General features: G+C 36.5%; 1 protein-coding gene across 1 annotated transcript in view; it reads right to left on the bottom strand.

Moving 5' to 3' along the window:
* Nucleotides 1-21,971, bottom strand: part of ITPR2 (inositol 1,4,5-trisphosphate receptor, type 2) — a 707,773-nt gene that overhangs the window by 177,026 nt on the left and 508,776 nt on the right. Inside the window, exons 36-41 of the mRNA XM_006866982.1 lie at nt 21,243-21,351; nt 20,575-20,762; nt 14,886-15,069; nt 13,645-13,901; nt 8,704-8,904; nt 4,710-4,820 (exon numbers count right to left, since the gene is read on the bottom strand). Of these exons, the coding sequence (XP_006867044.1) occupies nt 4,710-4,820; nt 8,704-8,904; nt 13,645-13,901; nt 14,886-15,069; nt 20,575-20,762; nt 21,243-21,351 (1,050 nt within the window). The remainder of the gene's footprint in view (nt 1-4,709; nt 4,821-8,703; nt 8,905-13,644; nt 13,902-14,885; nt 15,070-20,574; nt 20,763-21,242; nt 21,352-21,971) is intronic.

Genomic DNA, 21,971 nt, shown 5'->3' on the forward strand with positions numbered 1-21,971 from the left:
TATCCACTCTTCTTATTGCTATCCATAGCTGGACATGATCACATATTAGAAAGCCTTGGCATAGTCAATAAAGCACAAGTAAACATCATCCTGGTATACTCTGCTTTCAGGCAAGATCCATCTGAGGTCAGCAACGATATCCCTCATTTCACACCCTCCTTTGAATCCAACATGAATTGTTGGCAGTTCCCTTGTCAGTGTTCTGCTGTGACTGTGTTTGAATTGTCTTCAGCAAAAGTTTTCTTGTGTGTGATATTGTTGGATGCTTTCTGCATTCCATTGGGTCACCATTCTTTGGAATGGGCACAAATATGTATCTGTGCCAATTGGTTGGCTAGGTGACTGTTTTCCAAATTTCTTGACATACATCAGTGAATTCCTCCAGTGTTGCATCAGTTTGCTGAAACATTTTAATTTGTATTCCATCAATTTCTGAGGCCTTGTTTTTCACCAATGCCTAAGTGCTGCTTTGGTATCTTCCTTCAACATCAGTTCTTGATCATATGGTACCTCTTGAAATGGTTGAACATCAACCATTTCTTTTTGGTATAATGACATTGTGTATGCCTTCTATCTTGTTTTGATCCTTTCTTCATCATTCGATATTTTACCCATTGCTGTTGCTCAATATTGCAATACTGCAACAAGTTGAGACTTGAATTTTTTCTCCAATTCTTTAAGCTTGAGAAATGCTAATTCTTCCCTTTTGGTTTTCTAACTCCAGGTCTTTGCACATTTCATTAAAATACTTGTCTTTGTCTTCTCAAACTGCCCTTTGAAATTTTTTGTTCAGTTCTTTTATTTCCTTATTTCTTCCATTCACATTTACTTCTTTACACACAAGAACAAGTTTCTGAGCTTTTTTGACATCCATTTTGATCTTTTCTTTCTTTCCTGTCTTTTAATAATCTTCTAGGTTTTTTCCAGTAGTATGTTCTTAATTTCATCCCACTAGTCCTGGTGTGAAGGAGCTCTGGTCGTGTAGTGGTTGTGAATTGGGCTGCTAACCTCAAGGTTGGCAGTTCGAAACTACCAGCCATTCTTAGGGAGAAAGCTGAAGCTTTCTGCTCCTGTAAAGATTCACAGCCTCAGAAACCCTGTGCAGTGTCGCTATGAGTCAAAAACGACTCCACGGTACTTAACAACAACAACAAGTCTAAGTATGGCACAGTGGATTAATGTGCCAAACTGCAAAGCTGTTTAAACTGCAAGGTCGGTGGTTCAAGCTCACCAGCTACTCCTCAGAAACCCTATACAGGGTCATTATGGATTAGAACTGACTCAATGGCACTTAAAACAACAACTGCTCTTCTGGTTTTCGGTCATTAGTGTTAATGCATCAAATCTGTGTTTGATCTCTAAATTCAGGTGGAATATATTCATGGTCGTATTTTAGCTCACATGAAGTTGTTTAAATTTTCTTCAGCTTCAGCCTGAACTTGTATAAGAGCAGTCGATTGTTCCACAGTCTGTTCCTGGCCTTGTTTTGTCTAGTGATATGGAGCTTCTCCGAAGTCCTGGTGTGGCACAGTAGCGTAAGCATTGCACTGCTAACCATAAGGTTGGTGGTTCAAACCCTGTTCAGGGTCACTATGTGTTGGAATGCATTAGAAAGCATTTAACAACAATATCACTGAGATTCCCGAGGTCTTTTTCCACATATATAGTCAATTTGATCCTGAGTATCCTATCTGGTGCTCTGGTAGCGTAGTGGTTACAAATCGGGCTGTGAACCTTAAGGTCAGCGGTTCGAAACTACCAGCTGCTCTGCGGGAGAAAGATGAGGCTTTCTACTCCCGTAAGTATTTACACCCTCGGAAACCCTGTACAGGGTCGCTATGGGTCGGAACCGACTCGACGGCACTTAACAACAACAACAACAACATCCTATCTGGTGAGATCCATTTATATAGTTGCCTTTTGCATTGTTTAAAAAGGCATTTATAATTAATAAATCATTGGTCTTATAAAATTCTATCATGTGATCGCCAGCATCATTTAGATCACCAAGGCCATATTTTCCAAATACTGATACTTCCTCTTTGTTTCCAACTTTTTCCTTCCAATCACCAGTAATTATCAATACATCTTGATTGAATGTTTGATCAATTTCAGACTGAAGAAGTTGGTAGAATTCTTCAATTTCGTCATCACTGGCTTTCGTGGTTGGTGTATAAATTTGAATACTAGTGGTATTTACTGGTCTTCCTTGTAGGTGTATGGATACTACCCTTTCACAGACATTATTATATTTCAATATAGATCTTGAAGTGTCAATTTTGATGATGAATGTGGTAACATTCATCTTCAACTTGTCATTCCCAGCACAGTAAACCAAGTGATTGTCAGATTCAAAATGGTCAGGACCACCAGTGCTTTGCAGCTCACTAATGCCTAGGATATTGATGTTTATGCATACCATTTCATTTCTGACAACTTTCAATATTCCTAGATTCATAATTTGTACATCTATGTTCCTATTATTAATGGATGTTTGCATCTGCTTCTCCTCATTTTGTTTTTTGTCCCATTGGCAAATGAAGGTCCTGAAAGCTTTGTTCCATTCACGACATTATGGTCACCTCTATTTGAGGAGGCAGCTCTTACCTAGTTGTATTTAGAGCACTTTACAATCTAAGAGGCTCACCTTCTGGCATTATATCTGTCAGTGTTTTGCTGCTATTCATAATGATTTCATCCTCTGCCATTATATCTGACAATGTTCCGCTGTTATTCATAAGGTTTCCAGTGGCTAAACATTCTCCTTCCTAATCTGTCTTAGTCTAGACGCTCTGCTGAAACCTATCTACTATGGGTAACTCTGTTGGTATTTAAAGGAGCACAGCTTCACAACAACACAAGAGCCACTACAGTATGATAAACTGAGAGACAAGTGATGACTAGATCTAGTATACATGAAAATGTTTACCATCTAGGTTGAGGAATAATAATCTTTTCTCTTTTTGCATAACAGAGGATGAAAATAGCTTATGTTTTCTTTGATGAATTTTACTTTGGTCTATAAATACACTGTTTGTCTCAAAAAGTCTACCTACAGATATTTCATAGATATAAAAATGTGTCTGATGGAGTGAATTTATAATACAAAAAAGGAACTAGAGAGTTAAGGAACTCTTAAATACAAAGCACAACATCTTAAACATCTTGAAAGATGTTTCCTGACACTATGTTTTCAATACACTGCCATAGAATTTTGGCAAAATTGCAAGATGTAAAAATACCTGTGAGATGTTTCAACAGAGTATTAGTGATGTTCATTTGGATAGAAATCTCAACACAAAATCTTTGATAGAAGCATAAAAGACAGTCAGCTTGTCCTTGAGATGTTTCTAAATGACTTTGCGTTAAGATGAAACATGAAGTTGAATCAGTTGTTTGTTCTACACAGACATTACTACACATATTTAAAGCTATGTAAATTAATTCAATTGAATAGTTTTAATACCATATTTTATCCATCTATTTTATTCTTTCAAAAGTGCAGCCCAAGACCACTATTAAATGACTAATCTTAGTAACCAATAATAATGGTGACAATGATGACATAAACAATTCCCATTATTGAAAAGATTTTGTTTTCTTTTCTGGGGAATTAGAGTATTACTTTATTTTTCTGTCCCATTTTTATTTTTTATAGATTTTCACCAGTCCTAATATTCATTTTTATAATCAAGCATCTCCTAAAAACAATAATAATAAACATCCAGGATTAATGGAGATTATAAATTCTTTGAGTGATCTGAACTTATCGTCATCCTTGTAGAAGCCAATGGATATGAACTGGCAACATACCCATTGGATTCTAATATTTTGGGAAAAAACAAGACCTTAATATAAAAGCGAACAACTCTTAAAAAGAAGACAGCCGTAAAACTAAAACACAGCACTCCTTCCACATTGTCTCATTAATTGTGACTTGCTAGATAGAATTCTGTAGTCAAGGTGAATTAAAAATATCTGGTGTAGTGACTGCTCAACACTTTTTGCTTCTCTGCATAATGAAAATATATAATAAAAACATAAGGGAAGTAGTGAAACCTGAAGGGGCTACTTGAAAAACTTGTAATAAAATATCTTCCAGTTGAGCATTACTTCAAAGTTTATTCAACATCTTATCAGCAATTTAGTGAGTATTATTCTTTCACTAGGAATCCTAGTGACTCATTGGTTAAGAACTCTACTGCTAATCCAAAGGCTGATGGTTAGAACACACCAGTCACTCCGCAGGAGAAAGAAGTGGTGGTTTGCTTTCATAATGATTACAGTCTTGGAACTCTTCCGGAGCAGTTCCATTCTGTTATACAGGGTCACTATGAGTCAGGATCAACTCAGCAGCATTTGTTTATTTGTTTGCTTCTAATACTTGAACCCTTTCTGTCAATGCAGTAGTTGAAAAATATGCTAATATCATGGCTTTTTTTTTTTTTAATAACAAAGCTAGTTGAAGACTGAGAACCAACTCAGAAAGGGAGTTTGATATTGGTGTTGTTTGGTCAATTTCCACTCATGTGACAGAGTAGAACTGCCTCACATAAGGAGAGCAGTTTCCAGACCTTTCTCTTCGGAGTCACTATGTGGGTTCAAACTGCCAACCTTTCCATTAGCAGCTGAGCACTTAACTGCTGCACCACCAGGGATCCTTGGAGTTGTATATAAATTTTTCTCACCAAATTATGGATTTACTTTACCTTTAGCTTGAGAACGAGGTCCATCCGGTATTTTCCAAGAGGGTTTATGTCATTTAGAATTAATGCAATGATGATGTCAATCCCATTAGATTCATGAGTAGCAATACATGTCTAGAAAACACAATGTTTGTAAAAATAACATTTTATTTACATCATAACAGCATTAGAAGTCATATGCCATAAAATAATAGAATGACTTCAGTTTTCTGAACTTTGAAACATACGTCAGAATCAACTCAATGGCAGTGGGTTTGCATTAATGTAAATGTTAATTTAATGAGTAAGTCTTACTATACCCATCACTAAAGGAATGTCTTAAATATAGAATCTTCAGATATGATCTATCATGGCTAAGAGAATATTTCCATTCACAAAAGGGTGTGCCCTTATTACAAAGGTTTATAAGCAAACTCAAGTAGTCACAATGCAGCAATTTAATTTGGCAGCTCCTTAATCCTAAATGAGTGGTTAAGTCTTGCTGTTGCACACAGAAAGGTTGGGAGCCTCCTGATGTTTTGAGAACATCTGTACTTTATAATGATTAAGGGAAAAGTTCAGTAGGTTATTTTAACTTAAGATAACTGGTCAAACAAAACCAAAAAACAACCACATTGTGGTGGAGTTGATTCCATCTCAAAGCAACCCTATAGGGCAGTGTAGAACTGCTCTTTAGGGTTTCCAAGGCTGTAAATATTTATGGAAGCTAACTGCTATATCTGTCTCCCACTGAGCAGCTGATGGGTTCAAACTGACAAACTTCCAGTGGGAAGCCAAGCCCTTCATCACTGTGCCTCCAAGACTCCCTAAGTGATTTGTGCAAGTTTCTTATTAAAGTAAAGTTTTTAAACATTCTGAGAGAGAAACAGCTATATTTTGATGGCTCAGGACTACTGTACATGGGCAATGAACTTTATTCATTTTTATAGAACTTGGAAATCAGGAATTTGTGGGGTAGAATTTGTGAAACTACTTGTTACAGTATAGCATCTAGTGTCATGGGGTTTAAAAAACTGAAACCCTGGTGAATTAAGTGTGAAACAGAAAAATCAAGGCATTTCTCAAATGACTGCTTTTTCAAAATAAGTCTTTCTCTGCCTTTACCAGGAATTTTGATTCCCCTGCTACAGAGGAAGATGTTTCCATCCACCGTCTTCATTTTCTGAGTTTTTTCTGCTCATTAAAATGTTTGCTAAACTTAGAAGAAATCTCTTTGCAGATCACCTCTGGAATCTGCTAGCAACATTCTTTCCTTCCACGTATTTTCAGAGCATGGGGTTTGTGTTATTAGTTGTTTTTACTTAAGAGCTTACCTATTTTAGTAAATAACTTTCAAAACTCAAAAGTAGGGAACAAAAGAACTAATGAATAATGGAAATCATTATCATGGAATGAGGGAAGATACACACACACACACACAAGGGGGCTTCCAAAAGTTAATTGAAAAATGGAATTAAAAAATAATGGAATTTTTCCATGAACATTTTGAAGCCCTCTTATGTATGCATGTGTGAAGGTGTATGTTTTATATATATATATATAATTTTTTGTTGTTTAATTAAATATATATGTATGTTTTTATTAAGTGTTGTTAAGTCAGTTCTGACTCACAGTGACTCTGTATAAGGTTTTGGAGGCTGTAAATCTTTGCAGGAGCAGAAAGCCTCATGTTTCTCCTGTGAAGCAACTGGTGGGCTTGAACCACTGAACTTATGGTTTACAGTCCAGTGCTTATCCTCTAGAGGCACCATGCTTCAAACATATATCTATACCTATATCTCATCTATCTATCTATCTATCTATCTATCTATCCATCCATCTATCTATCTATTGCTACATTTGTTGCTGTGTGCCATAAAGTTGGATCTGACTCATAGCTGTCCTATATAGGGCTTCCTAGGCTTTAAATCCTTATGGGAGCATAAAGCACCATCTTTCTCACGAGAAACAGCTGGTGTACTAGAATCACGACCCTGTGGTGGTCCAAACACATCAGCCACTCCTCGGAAACCCTTTAACAGGGTCACTATGAGTCAGAACTTACTCGATGTCACTTAATAACAACAATAGTATATCTGGTGATGGTGACTGTCTGCTGTCAAGCCAGTTCTGACTCATAGAAACCCTATGTAGGGTTTCTAAGGCTGTAAATCTTTCTTCCACGGAGTAATTGGCAGATTCAAATTGCTGACCTTGAAATTAGCAGCCCAATTTATAACCCACTATACTACCAGCTCCTATAATATATGTGTATATATGTATATATCTATATAGATATATAGATATATACATACATATACTCACACACGGTGTGTTGCTGTAGGGTAAGCACTGGACCCGCAGGTTGGTTTCATCTGAAAGATGGGCAGTTCAGACTCACCAGCTGCTCCTCAAAAACCCTACACAGGGTTGCTATGAGTTGGAACCAACTTAATGGCACTTGACAACAACAACAAATATATATCCATATTTGTAGGATAAAGCACTTGCCTGCAAGGCTGGTTTCAGTCACAAGGTTGGCGATTGAAACTCACCAACTTCTCCTTGGAAAACTTTATACAGGGTCACTAAGCTTGATGGCTCTTAAGAACATAACAATATATGTACGTATATATACATACAGTGATTCTGTAGAATACGCATTAGACTATGAACCACTAAGTCAATGGTTTGAGTCCACCAGCAGTTCCTCAGAAAAAAGATGAGGTTTTCTGCTCCCACAAAGCTGTACAGTTTCAGAAACCCTATATAGGGTTGTTCTGAGTCAGAACCAAATCAACAGCAGTTAACAACAACAACATATATACACACACACAGAGTTTTATCAACAACAAAACCATATCTCTGATTTTGCATATTTTTCCTTAAATTTAAACCAGCAATTAGGTTTTCTTGCTTTAGGAGACTGAACTATAACAATATATGACAAAATCAACAGATGCTTACTGTGTCATATGCATATCATAGAAGGGGAAAAACTCACACTAAGAAATTATTTATGCCATTAATTGTTTTTAGTCTATGAACCAATGTATATATGTATGTTTATAAGCATAAAATATCTGTGTAAACATTTGCACGATATGTGTATACACATAATTTATAATAGAAAAACAAACTTCAATTCCCAGTTTTTGCCTATGTCAAGCATTTATGTGTGCTCCAAAAAGGCTTCTTTAAAATTTTTATCCAGAAATGTTTGAGATTTGAAAACTTTTTCTTCTAAGGTTGGATAAACATTCATGATCTATAATACGAGAATGGATGTTAAACAGTTAATTAGCATACGTGGGTATACTTCTGTGCCTAACTGCCCCAAATGTCTGTCTTCAATTCTCCACAATGTATTTTAAATATCCAAGAGAATGGAACCACAGACATACCTTCTGGAAGAGAGATTGAAACTTAGCCCAGGAAAATGTGATCCAGTTAAAAGAGCACTGTATTTAGGAGTGTTCAGACTCAGAATCTAATGACCTGCATGTTAAGAATGGCTCTACTGCTTACTGGTTCTATGACTCTGAGACACTGGGAAAGCCACTTAATCTCACAGTTAAGGTTACTCATTGATAAAATGGGAGCAATAATACCTACTTCCAAAGTTTCCTCTGGGCATAAAGGAGATCATATATACTACTTACTATCGTGGAACCAAAGGAGCCAAAGGGAGTTTACTCTACAGATCCTGGAATGATTCACTAAGAATAAAAGCTGAGCAATGGAAAAGAAATGTATTTAATTCTTTTCAATAACCCTGATTTTTATCTTGAACCTTTCCATGGGAATGTTCTTTTAAGATGAAGTTAAATAAAAATGTGGCACAGTATTCACTACTTTATAACCAAGTCTTTGTATGTTTTGGTATGAAAGTAAATGTATCTGGCTAAGCAACATGACCTTTTACACATACACAAAGGTTGATTCTTTGGCCAACTTAATCTTTTGCCAATAAGTTAGTCAGGAATATTTTTGCATGAAGAATTGCTTTCACAGTTACCTGATTCTCATGGCACGGGCCTTGACAATACTCAGTTAAACTCTCCAGGGTCTGGTTGACCAGCGCTACATTCTTCTCATTGATGTAAAGGCCCAACAGGCCTAGGCCACCTGTTGTACTTCCACAAATGCAATCTAAGAACTGAAGGGTCTCACAGACCAGGTTGTAATTTGTTTTGTTGTTTTGATTCCTCAAGAAGTTCTGAATGCAAAAGGAAAAACACCCAAGGGGTTAAAAAACAAAAGACTGTTATTGTTTTCAGTTCTCTATGTATATTTGCTTTACTCAACTAATATCCCCATGGCAGCCTTGAATGGAATTGTTCTTTATTAAGAAAGTGTTTGCATTTATTCAATTTCTCTTAGGTTGAAGGAAAGAAAATTTCCCATTTTTTTTCCTCAAGCATCTATATTTAACAGTATAGTTCATAATAAACATATCTCAATATCACAACTGTAAAATGATACAAGCAGGGCAAAAATGGTAGAGATTAAGGAAAAGTAAAGAACACAAGGAAACTGAAGCAAAAGTTCCATTTGGGAAGGAAGCAAGTTTAAAATAAATGATCCCTTACAAAGAGTACAGCATCACTGTTCATCTTGAGTCTGTGATACAACCTTTCTGAAAGGCAACCTAGAAACGCATCTAACAAAACTTTCAGTTTACACATACTTCCACTTCTAGAAAGTCATTCTAGGTACTGCAATGATCAATAAGTACACTATTTATAATAGTAATAGCAAAACCTAGAAACCATATCCTACCCACAACATCATAACTGGTTAAATAAGTAATGGTATAAATAATCCACACACTGGAATTCTAAGAAGCTATGAAAACGAGGTACTTCCACGTGATATAAACATAATCGACTAACAGACAATTGATTATAACATATAGTAATAAATAAAACAACAATGCACAAACTACCACAGTACAACAAACTGACAGACAAGTGGAGACATCAATTACTCATATGCAAGTTCAGACTGAAGCTGAAGAAAATTAAAACAAGTCCATAAGACACAAAATATGACCTTGATCATATCCCACCTGAATTTAGAGATCATCTTAAGAACAGAGCTGATGAATTAGACACAAATGGCCAAATACCAGGAGACTTGTGGGATGACATCAAGAATATCATACAGAAAGAAAGCAAAAGTTCATTAAGAAAGATGGAAAAAACCAAACTGGATGTTAGAGTAGAAGCTGAAACTTGCTCTCCAGCCTAGAGATGCTAATGCAAATGGAAGAAGTGAGGGGGTAAAAGCTGAATAGGAAATTTCAAAGGGCAACTCAAGAAGACAAAGTCAAAATATTAAAATGAAATGTGCAATGACCTGGAGCTAGGCAACCAAAAAGGGAAGAAAATGCTCAGCATTTCTCAAGCAGAGGGAATTGTAGAACAATTCAAGCCTCAACTTCCTATACTGAAGGAGTCTATGAATAAAATATTGAATGGTGCAGAAAGTGTCAAAAGAAGATGGAAGTAATACACAAAGTCACTGTACCAAAAAGAAATAGTCAATGTTCAACTGTTTCAAGAGATAGCATATGATTGTTGTTGTGAAGTGCCATTGAGTCAATTCCGACCCACAGTGATCATTTATAGGGTTTCCGAGGTGCAGCTGGTGAGCTTGAACTGCCTACCTTGCAGTTCAAATGGGTTTGCAGTCTGGTGCATTAACCCACAGCACCAAACCAGCATATGATTAAAAGACAACAATACTGAAGGAAGAAGTCCAAGGTGCACTGAAGTCATTGGCAAAGAACAAGGCACCTGGAATTGATGGAATATAAATTGGAATGTTGCAACAAACTGATAAGGCACTGAAGCCATTCACTCATCTATGCCAAGAAATCTGGAAGACAACTATCTAGCAAACTGATTGGAATAGATCCTTATTTGTGGAATAGATCCCATTTCAAAGAGAGGTGACCCAACAGAACACGGGAATTATGCAAGTGAAATTTTGCTACAGATAGTTCAAAAATCACTACAACAACACATTGACAGAGAACTGCCAGAGGTTTAAGCTGGATTCCTAAGAGGACATGGAATGAAGGTTATCACTGCTGATGTCAGATAGATCTTGGTTGAAAGAGAATATCAGAAATACCTGTGTTTCATTGACTATGCAAAGGCTTTTGATTGTATAGATCATGACAAGCTATGGACACTATTGTGGAGAATGAGTATTCTGGAACACTTCATTGTGCTCATGAAGAACCTGTATATGGACAAAGAGGCAGTCATTCGAACACAACACTGAATGGTTTAAAATTAGGAAAGGTGTGTGCCAGGGTTGTATTCTTTCACCATACTCAATATGTAAGCTGAACAGATAATCGGAGAAGTTGGACTGTATGAAGAAGAACATGACATCAGGATTGGAGGAAGACTCATTAACAACCTGCAATATGCAGATGATACACCTTGCTTGCTGAAAGCAAAGAAGATTTACAATGCTTACTGATGAAGATCAAAGGCTGCAGTCTTTGGTATGTGTAACACCCCCACATAAAGAAAAGAAAAATCCTTACCACTGGACAAATGAACAGCAGCCTTATATAAATGGAGACAAGATTGAAGTTGTCAAAGATTTCATTTTGCTTGAATTAACCATCAACACTCATGGAAGCAGCAATCAAGAAGTCAAACGATATAATGCATTAAGCAAATCTGCTGCACAGGGCAAAAATAGTAAGGATTAAGGAAAAAAAGATCTCTTTAAAGTGTTCAAGAACAAAGATGTCAGTTTGAGGACTAAAATGCACTTAACCCAAACTCTGGCATTTTCAATAATCTCATATGCATGAGGAAGTTGGACAGTGAATAAGGCAGATCACAGAAGAATTGACGCATATGAGTTCTGGTGTTGGAGGAGAATATTAAAAGTAGCATAGACTGACAAAAGAAGAAACAAATCTGTGTTGGATGAAATAACAGCCAGGATGCTCTTTAGAAGCCAGGATGGCCAGACTTCATCTCTCATGCTTCAGACATAACATCAGGAGGGACCAGTCCTTGGATAAGGACATCGTGTGTGACAAAATGGAGGGTAAGCAAAAAAGAGGAAGATCCCCAAAGAGATGGTTTGGCACAGTGGTATCAACAATGGTCTCAAGCATAACAACGATTGTGAGGTTGGAGCAGGTCTGGGCAATAGTTTGTTCTGTTGTGTATAAGAGGTCGCTATGAGTTGGTATTGACTCGACAGCACCTAATAACAACAAAAATAATAAATAAAATAATTGAGGAACACTATGCATAGTATAACCCCAAATGTGTGTTTTTTTACACAGATTTATATATGCTTGCAGAGCCTGGTATGATGCTGTTGGATATACACTGAAATGCTAATTGTAAGGTCAGCAGTTCAAATTCACCAGCACTTTTGGAAACCCTATACAGGATCACCGTGAGTCAGAACCAACTCAATGGCACACAACCACCTAGTGCATAAAATTTCTGGAATGATACACAAATGGTTGGCAGTGATCTGGGAAGAATGACCCTGGGGAGAGGGTAAGCAGAAAGAAAAACCTTTGTTTTTGTTTGTTAACTGTTGTTTTAAGTTGAATTTTTATTTGAATTTCATTTTTTTTACTATTCTTAATTTAAACAACTACTACATAATCCCATATTTCAATCAGTAGAATGTTTGATCATATATTATATGACATTTATATGCTATATAATGACAGAATTTGGTAAGCTAAGACAAGTATATAGGCATATGTCCCATATCCTCTTTCTGGAAACAATACTTCTAGCCTTTGGTTTTCAGCAACTCTGGTGGTCCTTTCCAAGAAATTCTTTAATTTCCAGGCATCTCACCCCTTAAAGGATATTTATTCCAATACATATATAGCTACCTCTCTTATCAATTCAAGCTACCTTTACTCCCGTACTCTAGAATACCTGTACAGGATACATCTCTCTGACAAAAACGAATATGTTACAAAAAAGGCGTAAGACCAGATCATTCTTAGAAGGCATCTTCAAAATCTGTGATCTCTCTAATACTGGATATGTACTCTTGAGCATATAGTGAAAATCCAAGGATAGGAGGCTGTAGGGCAGATCCCAGGATTTACTGCAGAGATTTCAGTGAGCTTCACTGTAGTAAAGTCTTTGGACAACTCTGCCACCCAGTAGTATGGGTGACGTAGCACAATGGGAAGTGTGTCTAACCTGAAGATGGTCTGATGAATGGAACTTCTTCAGGGAAACATATTTACCTTCAGTCATACCAATGAACTATTTCACCTCTCATGTACTTTTCCATAGTGACATAAGCAATGTGTATAAATAATGTAAAAACAGTCCAAAATTCTTAGGCACAAGAATTTTCATCTCTCTGACAAAAGAAAATGTCACAAAGAAGGCACAAGACCAGATAGATTATAGAGGCATCAACCTTCACTGTAGCAAAATACCTAAATATACTAAATACTGTCTTGTATAAAGTGGTGAATCTTAAATGTGAAAGTTGTTATGGTGGTGAATGTTATATTTTTACCACAAACAGCAGAAAGTAAAAAATATGAATTGTGATGGAAATGATGAAAAACTCTGAAGACTATAAAATCAGAAGTACAGATAAGGTGAAGACGGCTTTCCTTGGCATATATCAGACTATTAGGAAGAGGTGGTGCCCACAGAGGCTTACACAAGTTCCTTGATAAAACACAGAATGATCATATATGAGCCTGATTTTCTCAAGCATAAAGGGATTTTTCCTTACATTTTTCTTCACTTAAATACAAAAGTTCCTTCCCATTTTAGAAGAGCAGTATTGGTTTTATTGATTCTCTCTCTTAAAGTCCTCATTGGATTTGAATTTAATTACTTATAACCATGGGCTATAGTCCCAGCTTTCCTTGTAGATCTGATAACACTTTCTGGCTTAGTTCACAATACAGAATCAATACCTGCAGTTCCCGGTTGTGGTTCTCGCATAGTAACTGAAGAAATCTCAGAATTGGTTGCATAATGGCAATTGCAGGGCTCATCGTGACTTCCTCTGCAGACTTTTCCTCAGCATTTCCTGCGTCTGGTCCTGTGCACATAATGTCTATTTCTGGATCCATCTCTCTTCGGTATACACAGTATGCTTTGGATGTTGCTGAAGATGCATCTGTTAACTGTCCTTTCATTCCCTCTTTTAAATGTAATGATGAATCTCTTACTGAAAATAAAGCAGTACTCTTAAATTTATGAACTAATTGTCTTTGGTTACTTAAAAACAAAGACAACTAAGTGGTCTCATTATTTAAAAATTGAAATGAAAAATTTTTTTAAAAATCTGATAAGAGGTGCAACAATTTTCCAAAAAAAAGAGTTAACAACAAAATTTTAAATTTGCAATGGGATACAATGAAAAGGCTTAATGCTTAGCCAATTGTAGAAAACTATTAAGGCTCATATACGCATAAATTTTGGGAAAACTATAAACAAGTTTTAAAATGTCAATATCTTTATAACATATTTACTATGCCTTTGTTATTCTAAATACCAAGAAACTTGAATGGGGAGTAGTGCTATAATTTCTAAAATGTTAAATTTCATAAACACTTAAAGGGTTTGGGACAGTTGTCTTTTGGCAAACATTTCACAATAAAAGTTAAGCCTTTTCATGTCCCTGAACAGTTTGCAGTGACCACATCTTATTAAAGTTTGGTTCTGCAGAGCTATCTCAGGGTCAAGCCATGACCATACTAATTTAAGGCTGAAGGTCACTCCAGAGCCACAGCAGGGACAATTAGACCAATATAAGTGAAAAAATAAAGATAAGGGAAATCTAAACACTGTTACAGAGTCCTGGTGTGGTGCTTTAGGATAAGCACTGGATAGCTATCCAGCGAGTTCAAACCCACCAGCGGCTCCTTAGAAACCCTATACCAGGTTGCTATGAATCAGAACCAACACCATGGCACTTAACAACAACAGCATCAACAACAAACACTTGTTACAGGAATTTCCTGGTATGGTGCTGTAGGATAAGCACTGGACTGCTAGCCACAAGACTGGCAGTTCAAACCCAGCAGCCATTCCTTTGAAACCCTACACATGGTCACTATGAGTCAGAGCCAACTAGACAGCACGTAACAACAAACACTGTTACCCTTTTTTGTCTTACTCTATTTCCACAAATATTCAAGTATTTCTTTACCTCTCACTCTTGGGCCAGAAGTCATCAATTCATTGTCATCATCTTTTTTTTTGCTCCCTAAGTCTATGGTGTTAACTGTCACTGTTGATCTGATCTCCTTTTGAGCAGCCTTCATTCGGTCATACAGAACTTTGAAGAACTTTTCTGACTTTTTCTGTTCATGCAACTGCTGGTAGAAAGAATACTGCAAGAAAATATATTTTAAGATATCAATACCTAAGTGGAAAAAAACAGTGTTTTTATGCTTAAAGAAATACAAGCATTATAGATAAAAGCATGCACTTAATGTAGTCACAGATTGACAGGTTTTTGCCAGACTCCTTTATTATTTAATGTCTACTAGTGGACTCCTGGGAGTCCTGGTGTGGTGCTATAGGATAAGCACTGGACCACAAGGTTGGTTTGAACCTCAAGGTCAGTGGTTCAAAGTCACCAGCAGCTCCTGAGAAACCCTATACAGGATCACTATGGGTAGGAGTTGACTCAACGGTACTTAACAGTAAAAACAACAGTGGACTCCTAATGTGGCACTGTAGGATAAGCACTGCACCAAGAACCACAAGGTCAGAAGTTCAAATCTAGCAGTTACTCCTCAGGAACCTTATACAGGACCACTATGGGTTGGAGTTGACTCAATGGCACTTAACAACAACAATGTCTACTAGTTATAGCACTGGACTCCTGATATGGTGCTGAAGGATCAGCATTGGACTGCAAACCCAAAGGTCAGAAGTTCAAATCCACCAACTGTTCCCCAGAAACCCCATACAGGGTTGCTACAAGTTGGAACCAACTGGAAGGCACTTGCCAACACCAACAAGAATAATATCATAATATCTTCAAGTAATAGCTTTGGGTTCTGGTGTGGTGTTGTAGGATAAGCACTAGACTGCTAACTGTAAGATCAGTGGTTCAAGTCCACCAGCCAGCCACTCTTCAGAAACCCTACATGGGGTCTCTGTGAGTCAAAACTGGCTCGACATGTTATCAGGAGGGACCCTGTAGAAGGACATCGTGCTTGGGAAAATGGAGGATCAGCAAAAAAGAGAAAGACCACCAGCAAGATGGATTGGCACAGTGGCAGCAGCAGTGGGCTCAAGAGTAGCAGCGATTGTAGGGTGGCCCAGGATAGGACAATGTTTTGTTCAGTAGTGAATAGGGTCGCCATAAGTCAGAACCAACTTGACAGCATCTAACAACAGTAATAGCTTCTATTTACTTAGCACTTTCTATTAAAACCCAACACATTTTTATATTTGATTCATCCTTATTATATATTAAAATATTTATAATCTGTATGAAGCTGTATGCAAAGTTATTTGATTTTTATATTATTATATACAGTCATGTACTGATTCAACAAATACTTACTGAGTACCTACTATGTACCAGTCTCTACGCTAGGGGTAAGAAAGAACAGAAAGGAAAAGCAATTACAATCTCTACCCTTATGAGTTTATAATACAGAGTGGAACGACTAATCCAGTGAGCATCTGGTGTAAAGTGGCTTTCTGGAATTACCTAGAGTTATTTTTCTCTTTAGCTCACTTACAGCCCATTTAATTTAGAATGTGTTACCATGGCAGCCTCATTTGTGGGAATCCATTGATAAATGGGGACAAGGCTCTTTGGGTATTCCATTAACTACATCCCTTTGCATGGCCTCTAGGAAGAACCCACCTTAAAATGAAGTTTGCTTTAGCGTGAATAATGAAGTAAAAAGGACTCAACACTAGAAGCATGATACAATAGATCTTAGTGAAGATGTGCATATACTAAAATGTGAGAATATCTGAGCCAGTTGTTATCTGCTCATTGTTTTGTTGAAGTAGCCAGGAGAAGCAGGAGGTAGAAAAGTGATACACTCCAGAGAAGACAAAATTTTTAAATGGTAGGGAAATTATGAGTTATCCCTACTAAAGACCAAAATAGGATAGATTCAATACAAATAAGATCTACTTAGTAAGAAATATAATGAAGGAAACAAGTCATGTGACTTTAGCGATTAAGAGAATGTCACAACCGTGATGTGAGGCAATGTGAGGAAAATGTACAAAAAAATAACAATATTCAGATGAAGTAGAAATGAACATCTTTTTTTTTTTTTTTTGAATTTAATCAACCAAGTTGGAATAGTTTGGGTCCTGAAGATCTGCTCCCCTAAAGGAATGCCTGGAGCCCTGACCAACAGGTCCTGGGACTTGTAAGTGAGACTCTAATGACATTGAATCTGGAAATGGTTGCTTGTTCTTCAATTTTAGATACAGGCTATATATATACACAGGGTTTTATGAAACCTTAGACATCAGCTTCATACCTACGAAGGGAAATTCCTGAGCAAACGACTAGCAATCCCTCTAGGAAGCAGGCCAAAAAATTACAGTAACCATAGCAACTACAGAGAAACAGTGGAGCTGGTTCTGTTAATTCGAAGGACAAATGTAACATTAGCAGATTTCTGCAAATTAAGCTGATGCTTAATTCCTAACATTTTCAATATACAGGGGTGGGAAGGTAGAAGAAGGTTCTGATATATTAATAAGGCAAGTTGCAGATATATTAAACAAAGTTCTACAATTTATGAAATTCTGTCACATGTGTTCGCGCACTGGAATTTGTAAGACAACTGTGAAATAAATGGAAGACATTAGGATTTCTCCTTTATAGATTAATAAAATGAAGCTTAGTGAAGTTTGTGATCTGTCCAATGTTACATAACTAGTAAGTGGTGGAGTTTGGATTCAAATTGCAACGCTTTTATTCTAAATGATTAAAATTAAAAAGTAACCTCTTTAGTGGAAATTAACATATTATTTACATAAGATAAGCACTGGATTACAAACCTTAAGGTTGGTGATCCGAGTTCACCAGCTACTCTGAAGGAAAAAGATAAGACTTTCTGTTCCTGCAAACATGTATAGCCTTAAAAACCCTATACAGTGTCACTGAGTTGGGACCAACTTCACGGCACTTAACAACAACAATGTATCTTTTAACAATCAGAGCTATATCTCCATTTTATTGACCAGAACACTGAGGTACACAAAGGCCACTAAGATAAGAGGTGACTAGAGGGATTCTAAACTCTTAACCTCCAAAAATACTGTATTGTCTACACTGCCGTAGAGTGAAAACATTGGGACAAATCTAACCATAAAAAGAGAATTGGCTCATTTGTTGAGTATTGATTGTATACAAGAATATAACAAATTGACATGGCCTCAGCCCTCCTGAAGAAGGCAATAATCTAGTGGAAGAGATAAAATATAACAAGCAAATTAATATAAAAAAGAGAGAGAGAAAATCAGAGCTATATGAAGCAGAACATTGCATAGTGTTTTGGAAGCAGAATAGCATCATTTTAACGGTGATTTAAAAGTAGTCTTATATATAGTTACATAATCTTAAAGGAGCCATGGTGATACAATGGCTAAGTGCTTGGCTGCAAACTGAGACACTGGCAGTTCAAATCCACTAACCACTCTGTAGAAGAAAAGATGTGATTTGTTCCTGTAAAGATTACAGCATAGGAACCCCTATACTGCTGGACAGTTTACAGATTACAGCATAGGAACCCCTAGAACTATAGGACAGGTCTACCCTGTCATAAAGTGTTGTTATGAGTACAAAGTAAATGCTACAGTTTCTTCAAGCGCCAAAAGTAAATGGATAAACAGATCTGTGAGACAGAGGAAGGACTTCCTTATAGTGAATGAAAGCACAGACTCTGGAAACAGACTACATGGGTTCATATTCTGACTTTACCACCAACTAGTTGTGTGAGTTTGATTAAGGAATTGACACTGTCTGTCTTAGTTTCTTTATCTGTAAAAGGGATAATAATATAAATTACCTTAGAGCTCACTCTGAAGATGAACTAAATTAATACATAATCGTATAAAGCACCCAGAACAATGTGTGGTATTTTGTTGTTGTTGTTAGGTGCCATTGAGTCCGTTTCCACTCATAGAGACCCTGTGAACCGAACGGAATACTTCTCTTTGTTCTTCATCAGTATTTGAAGTCCTCTTTGCTTCCAGCAAACAAGATTGTGTCATCTGCATATCACAGTTTGTTAATGTGTCTTCGTCCAATCTTGATGCTATGTTCTTCTTCACATCATCCAATTTCTTGGATTATTTGCTCAATATACAGAACAAATAAGTATGATGAAAGAATACAACCTTGGTGCACATCTTTCCTGATTTTTAACTATTCAGAATCCCCTTATTCTGTTCGAACAACTGTCTGGGGTCTAGGTACAGTTTCCATGTACAAGTACAAGTGTTCTGGAATACTGTGGTGGGGGTGGTAGTGTACCATAAAGTCAGCTCCGACTCATAGCAACCCTATTTAGGGTTCCCAAGACAATAGATCTCTATGGGATCAAAAAGCCTCACCTTCCTTCCACAGAGCAGCTGGTAGATTCTAACTGCAGAACTTTCAGTTAGCAGCCCAGTGTGTAGCCATTAGGCTAACCAGAGTTTTTTACATGAGAAGGTAGCATGCCCCTTGTTGGGAACTCCATGATGGGAACTCTCTCAGACCTCACCTATGTATCTCTTCATTTATATCACTTACTTGCTATAATAAAATTTAATCATCAGTATAATACTTTCTATGAGGCCTGTGAATTATCCTAGTGAGTTAACTAACACACAGGAGTAGTGGAGCCAGCAGGACAATAATGAAGGGAGTCTTGGAGACCCCCAAGCTTACATGTAGCACCAAGAAGGACCAGTGGAAAACTCCAAAATCTGTAACCAGCAGGTCAGACTTGAGGATGTCATGGGGACTCCAAGGTTACGGTTACCCTGGCAGTCTGGAGGACTGTGTTAACGCGTGAGGTCTGACATAGCTCCTGGTGATTAGGGTCAAAGGAGAAAGTATAGCATACGCTGCTGGAGTCGGAACAAAAGTACAACAGAAGGTAGCAAAATTGACAACTGAAGTGAATTGAATTGAATTAAACGGATCAATTCTATCAGAGAAGTGGGATTTGATTTTCCAAGAGTTCTTCTCTATACCACCAATGAAAAATTCATTAGAGCATATTTTATTTTCATTTTCAATACATTTGAATAGAGGGAAATTTTTAGAATTATGGAACTAAATTATCAAGGTGATGAGAACTATGAGATTTGGGGTGACATGTAGGTACTGTTCTAAACTTATGAAAAGGGAAATAAGGGAGTATGGGGGTGGTAATGACAGGGGTGGTGAATATTACTGAAACCTGCTATAATGCCAAATAGTATGGTTTTTGTTGTTGTTGTTAAGTGCCATCAAGTCACTGAGTCAGCTCTGACCCACAGCAACCCTGTATAGAGTCAGGAGTGCACATTTATTATCTCATTTAATTAACAAATTTAATTCTTGGATGAGTCAATGTTTTACATTTATCTTAAGGAATTTGGCTTAAAAATTCTCTAAACAAGTCAGAATTTCTGGTATAATGTTAGAAGTATGCTTCTAAGAAATGGTCTGCTTTGATAAAGAATCTGTGAAGTTCTTTAGTTTCTTTCTACAGCAAATTAGATATATTTTTAATAAAGTAAAATAGACTTTGTAGACTTTTTTCAGGGATAGGAATGAAAAACTTAAGAAAACACTATTTCCCTTGACTTCTATGACAAGTAAATAAAAGATACAAATGAAAAATGTAATGCCTATGATGATAAACAGGTACCTGTGTTTGTGTATTCCCTCCTTCAAGCAATGCGATGCCAAGTAAAATGCCTTCTGTAAAGATTCTGTCATTTTTAGTGTTCACTATAACATCAATGACGAGTTCCGATGCACCTTCTTTATCCAGAAGACATTGAATATCTGACACAGATATCCCCATCTTATCTGCATCTTGTCCAGAAAAGCTTCCTGTGATCGGGGTTGGAAGTGAGGGGGGGTGGGAAACCACAGGTAAGTGACAGACATAATTCGTAAATATTTATAACTTTAGAATATTTATTACTGGGGCTGTTTACCTTACAAAATTAAATATAATCAAAACGTGGGCTTAAAAACATTTTAAAAAAACCTACTTACTAAATGTCTGACATCCATCATTAAATGTGTTTTCTTAATTAAAATAGCTTTTAGAAGCAAATTGGCTTTGTTACTGTTTTTAATTTATAGATTAAGAAATTATGACTCAACCTAATCATTTTTCGAAAGCCAAAAGACAAATACAGTTCTAATGTTCAAATCTGTTGTTTTGTAAACACAAACTGGTACATGGATGTTTAATAATACATTTTATATGACTCTTTTATGTATATGTCATTTTATATATATATAACTAGAGTAATACTGGTATGGAGACCTTAGAGTCCTAAACATAAAAACAATAACCCTTACCGCCCACTTGTGCACTTTTGGAGTATGCTCCTGTAAGGTGTCCATTCATACCAACGCCATAATCACCTTTAAAATAGCGATTCAGCAGTATTTTTCTTAACGTGCTACCCTAATAAAAAAGGATAAGAAAAGTATTTGCTATTATTTCCTTTTTAAATAATAAAAAAAAATGTCAGTGCATTAAAATGCCACATAGACATGTGTCTTATGTATGTTACTGAGAAGTGGGGAAATGTATTTTTTATTGTATAGTATTTTCTGAAGTAAAATTTCCAAATGCTACTGAATAAAATTTCTCCCAAAAGTAAAAAAGAAAAGATAATCTATTCAATATAATATATTAAACAAACACTATGAATTTTAGATTGTCTTAAAAGCTGAGGTCTCTAGTCTTGGTGAGAAAACTAATGGCATATATGAAAACACAAAATAAACACCCTAAGATCTGGAAAACAGAAACCGTAGTTGTAAGAAGTTAGTTAAAAAAAAAATAATTAAAAAGCTAGACAAATGCTAGGTATTCAGTGTGTGATAAGGAAAATAAGTTTGATAAGATAGAGCTGAATTATATATAAATTCTAAAATGTTTTATTCTGAAGATGGCGGCAAAAGACACTACATTCCTGTATACAACATTAACATAATAATTAAGTCTTCAGTTTTGAACTGATTGCATGACATTTTAAAAAGTACAATATAATCACTTGTATGTGGGTTAATAAGGGGCTC

This window comes from Chrysochloris asiatica, unplaced genomic scaffold (genome assembly GCF_000296735.1).
Source record: "Chrysochloris asiatica unplaced genomic scaffold, ChrAsi1.0 scaffold00098, whole genome shotgun sequence".
NCBI classification, from domain to species: Eukaryota; Metazoa; Chordata; class Mammalia; order Afrosoricida; family Chrysochloridae; genus Chrysochloris; species Chrysochloris asiatica.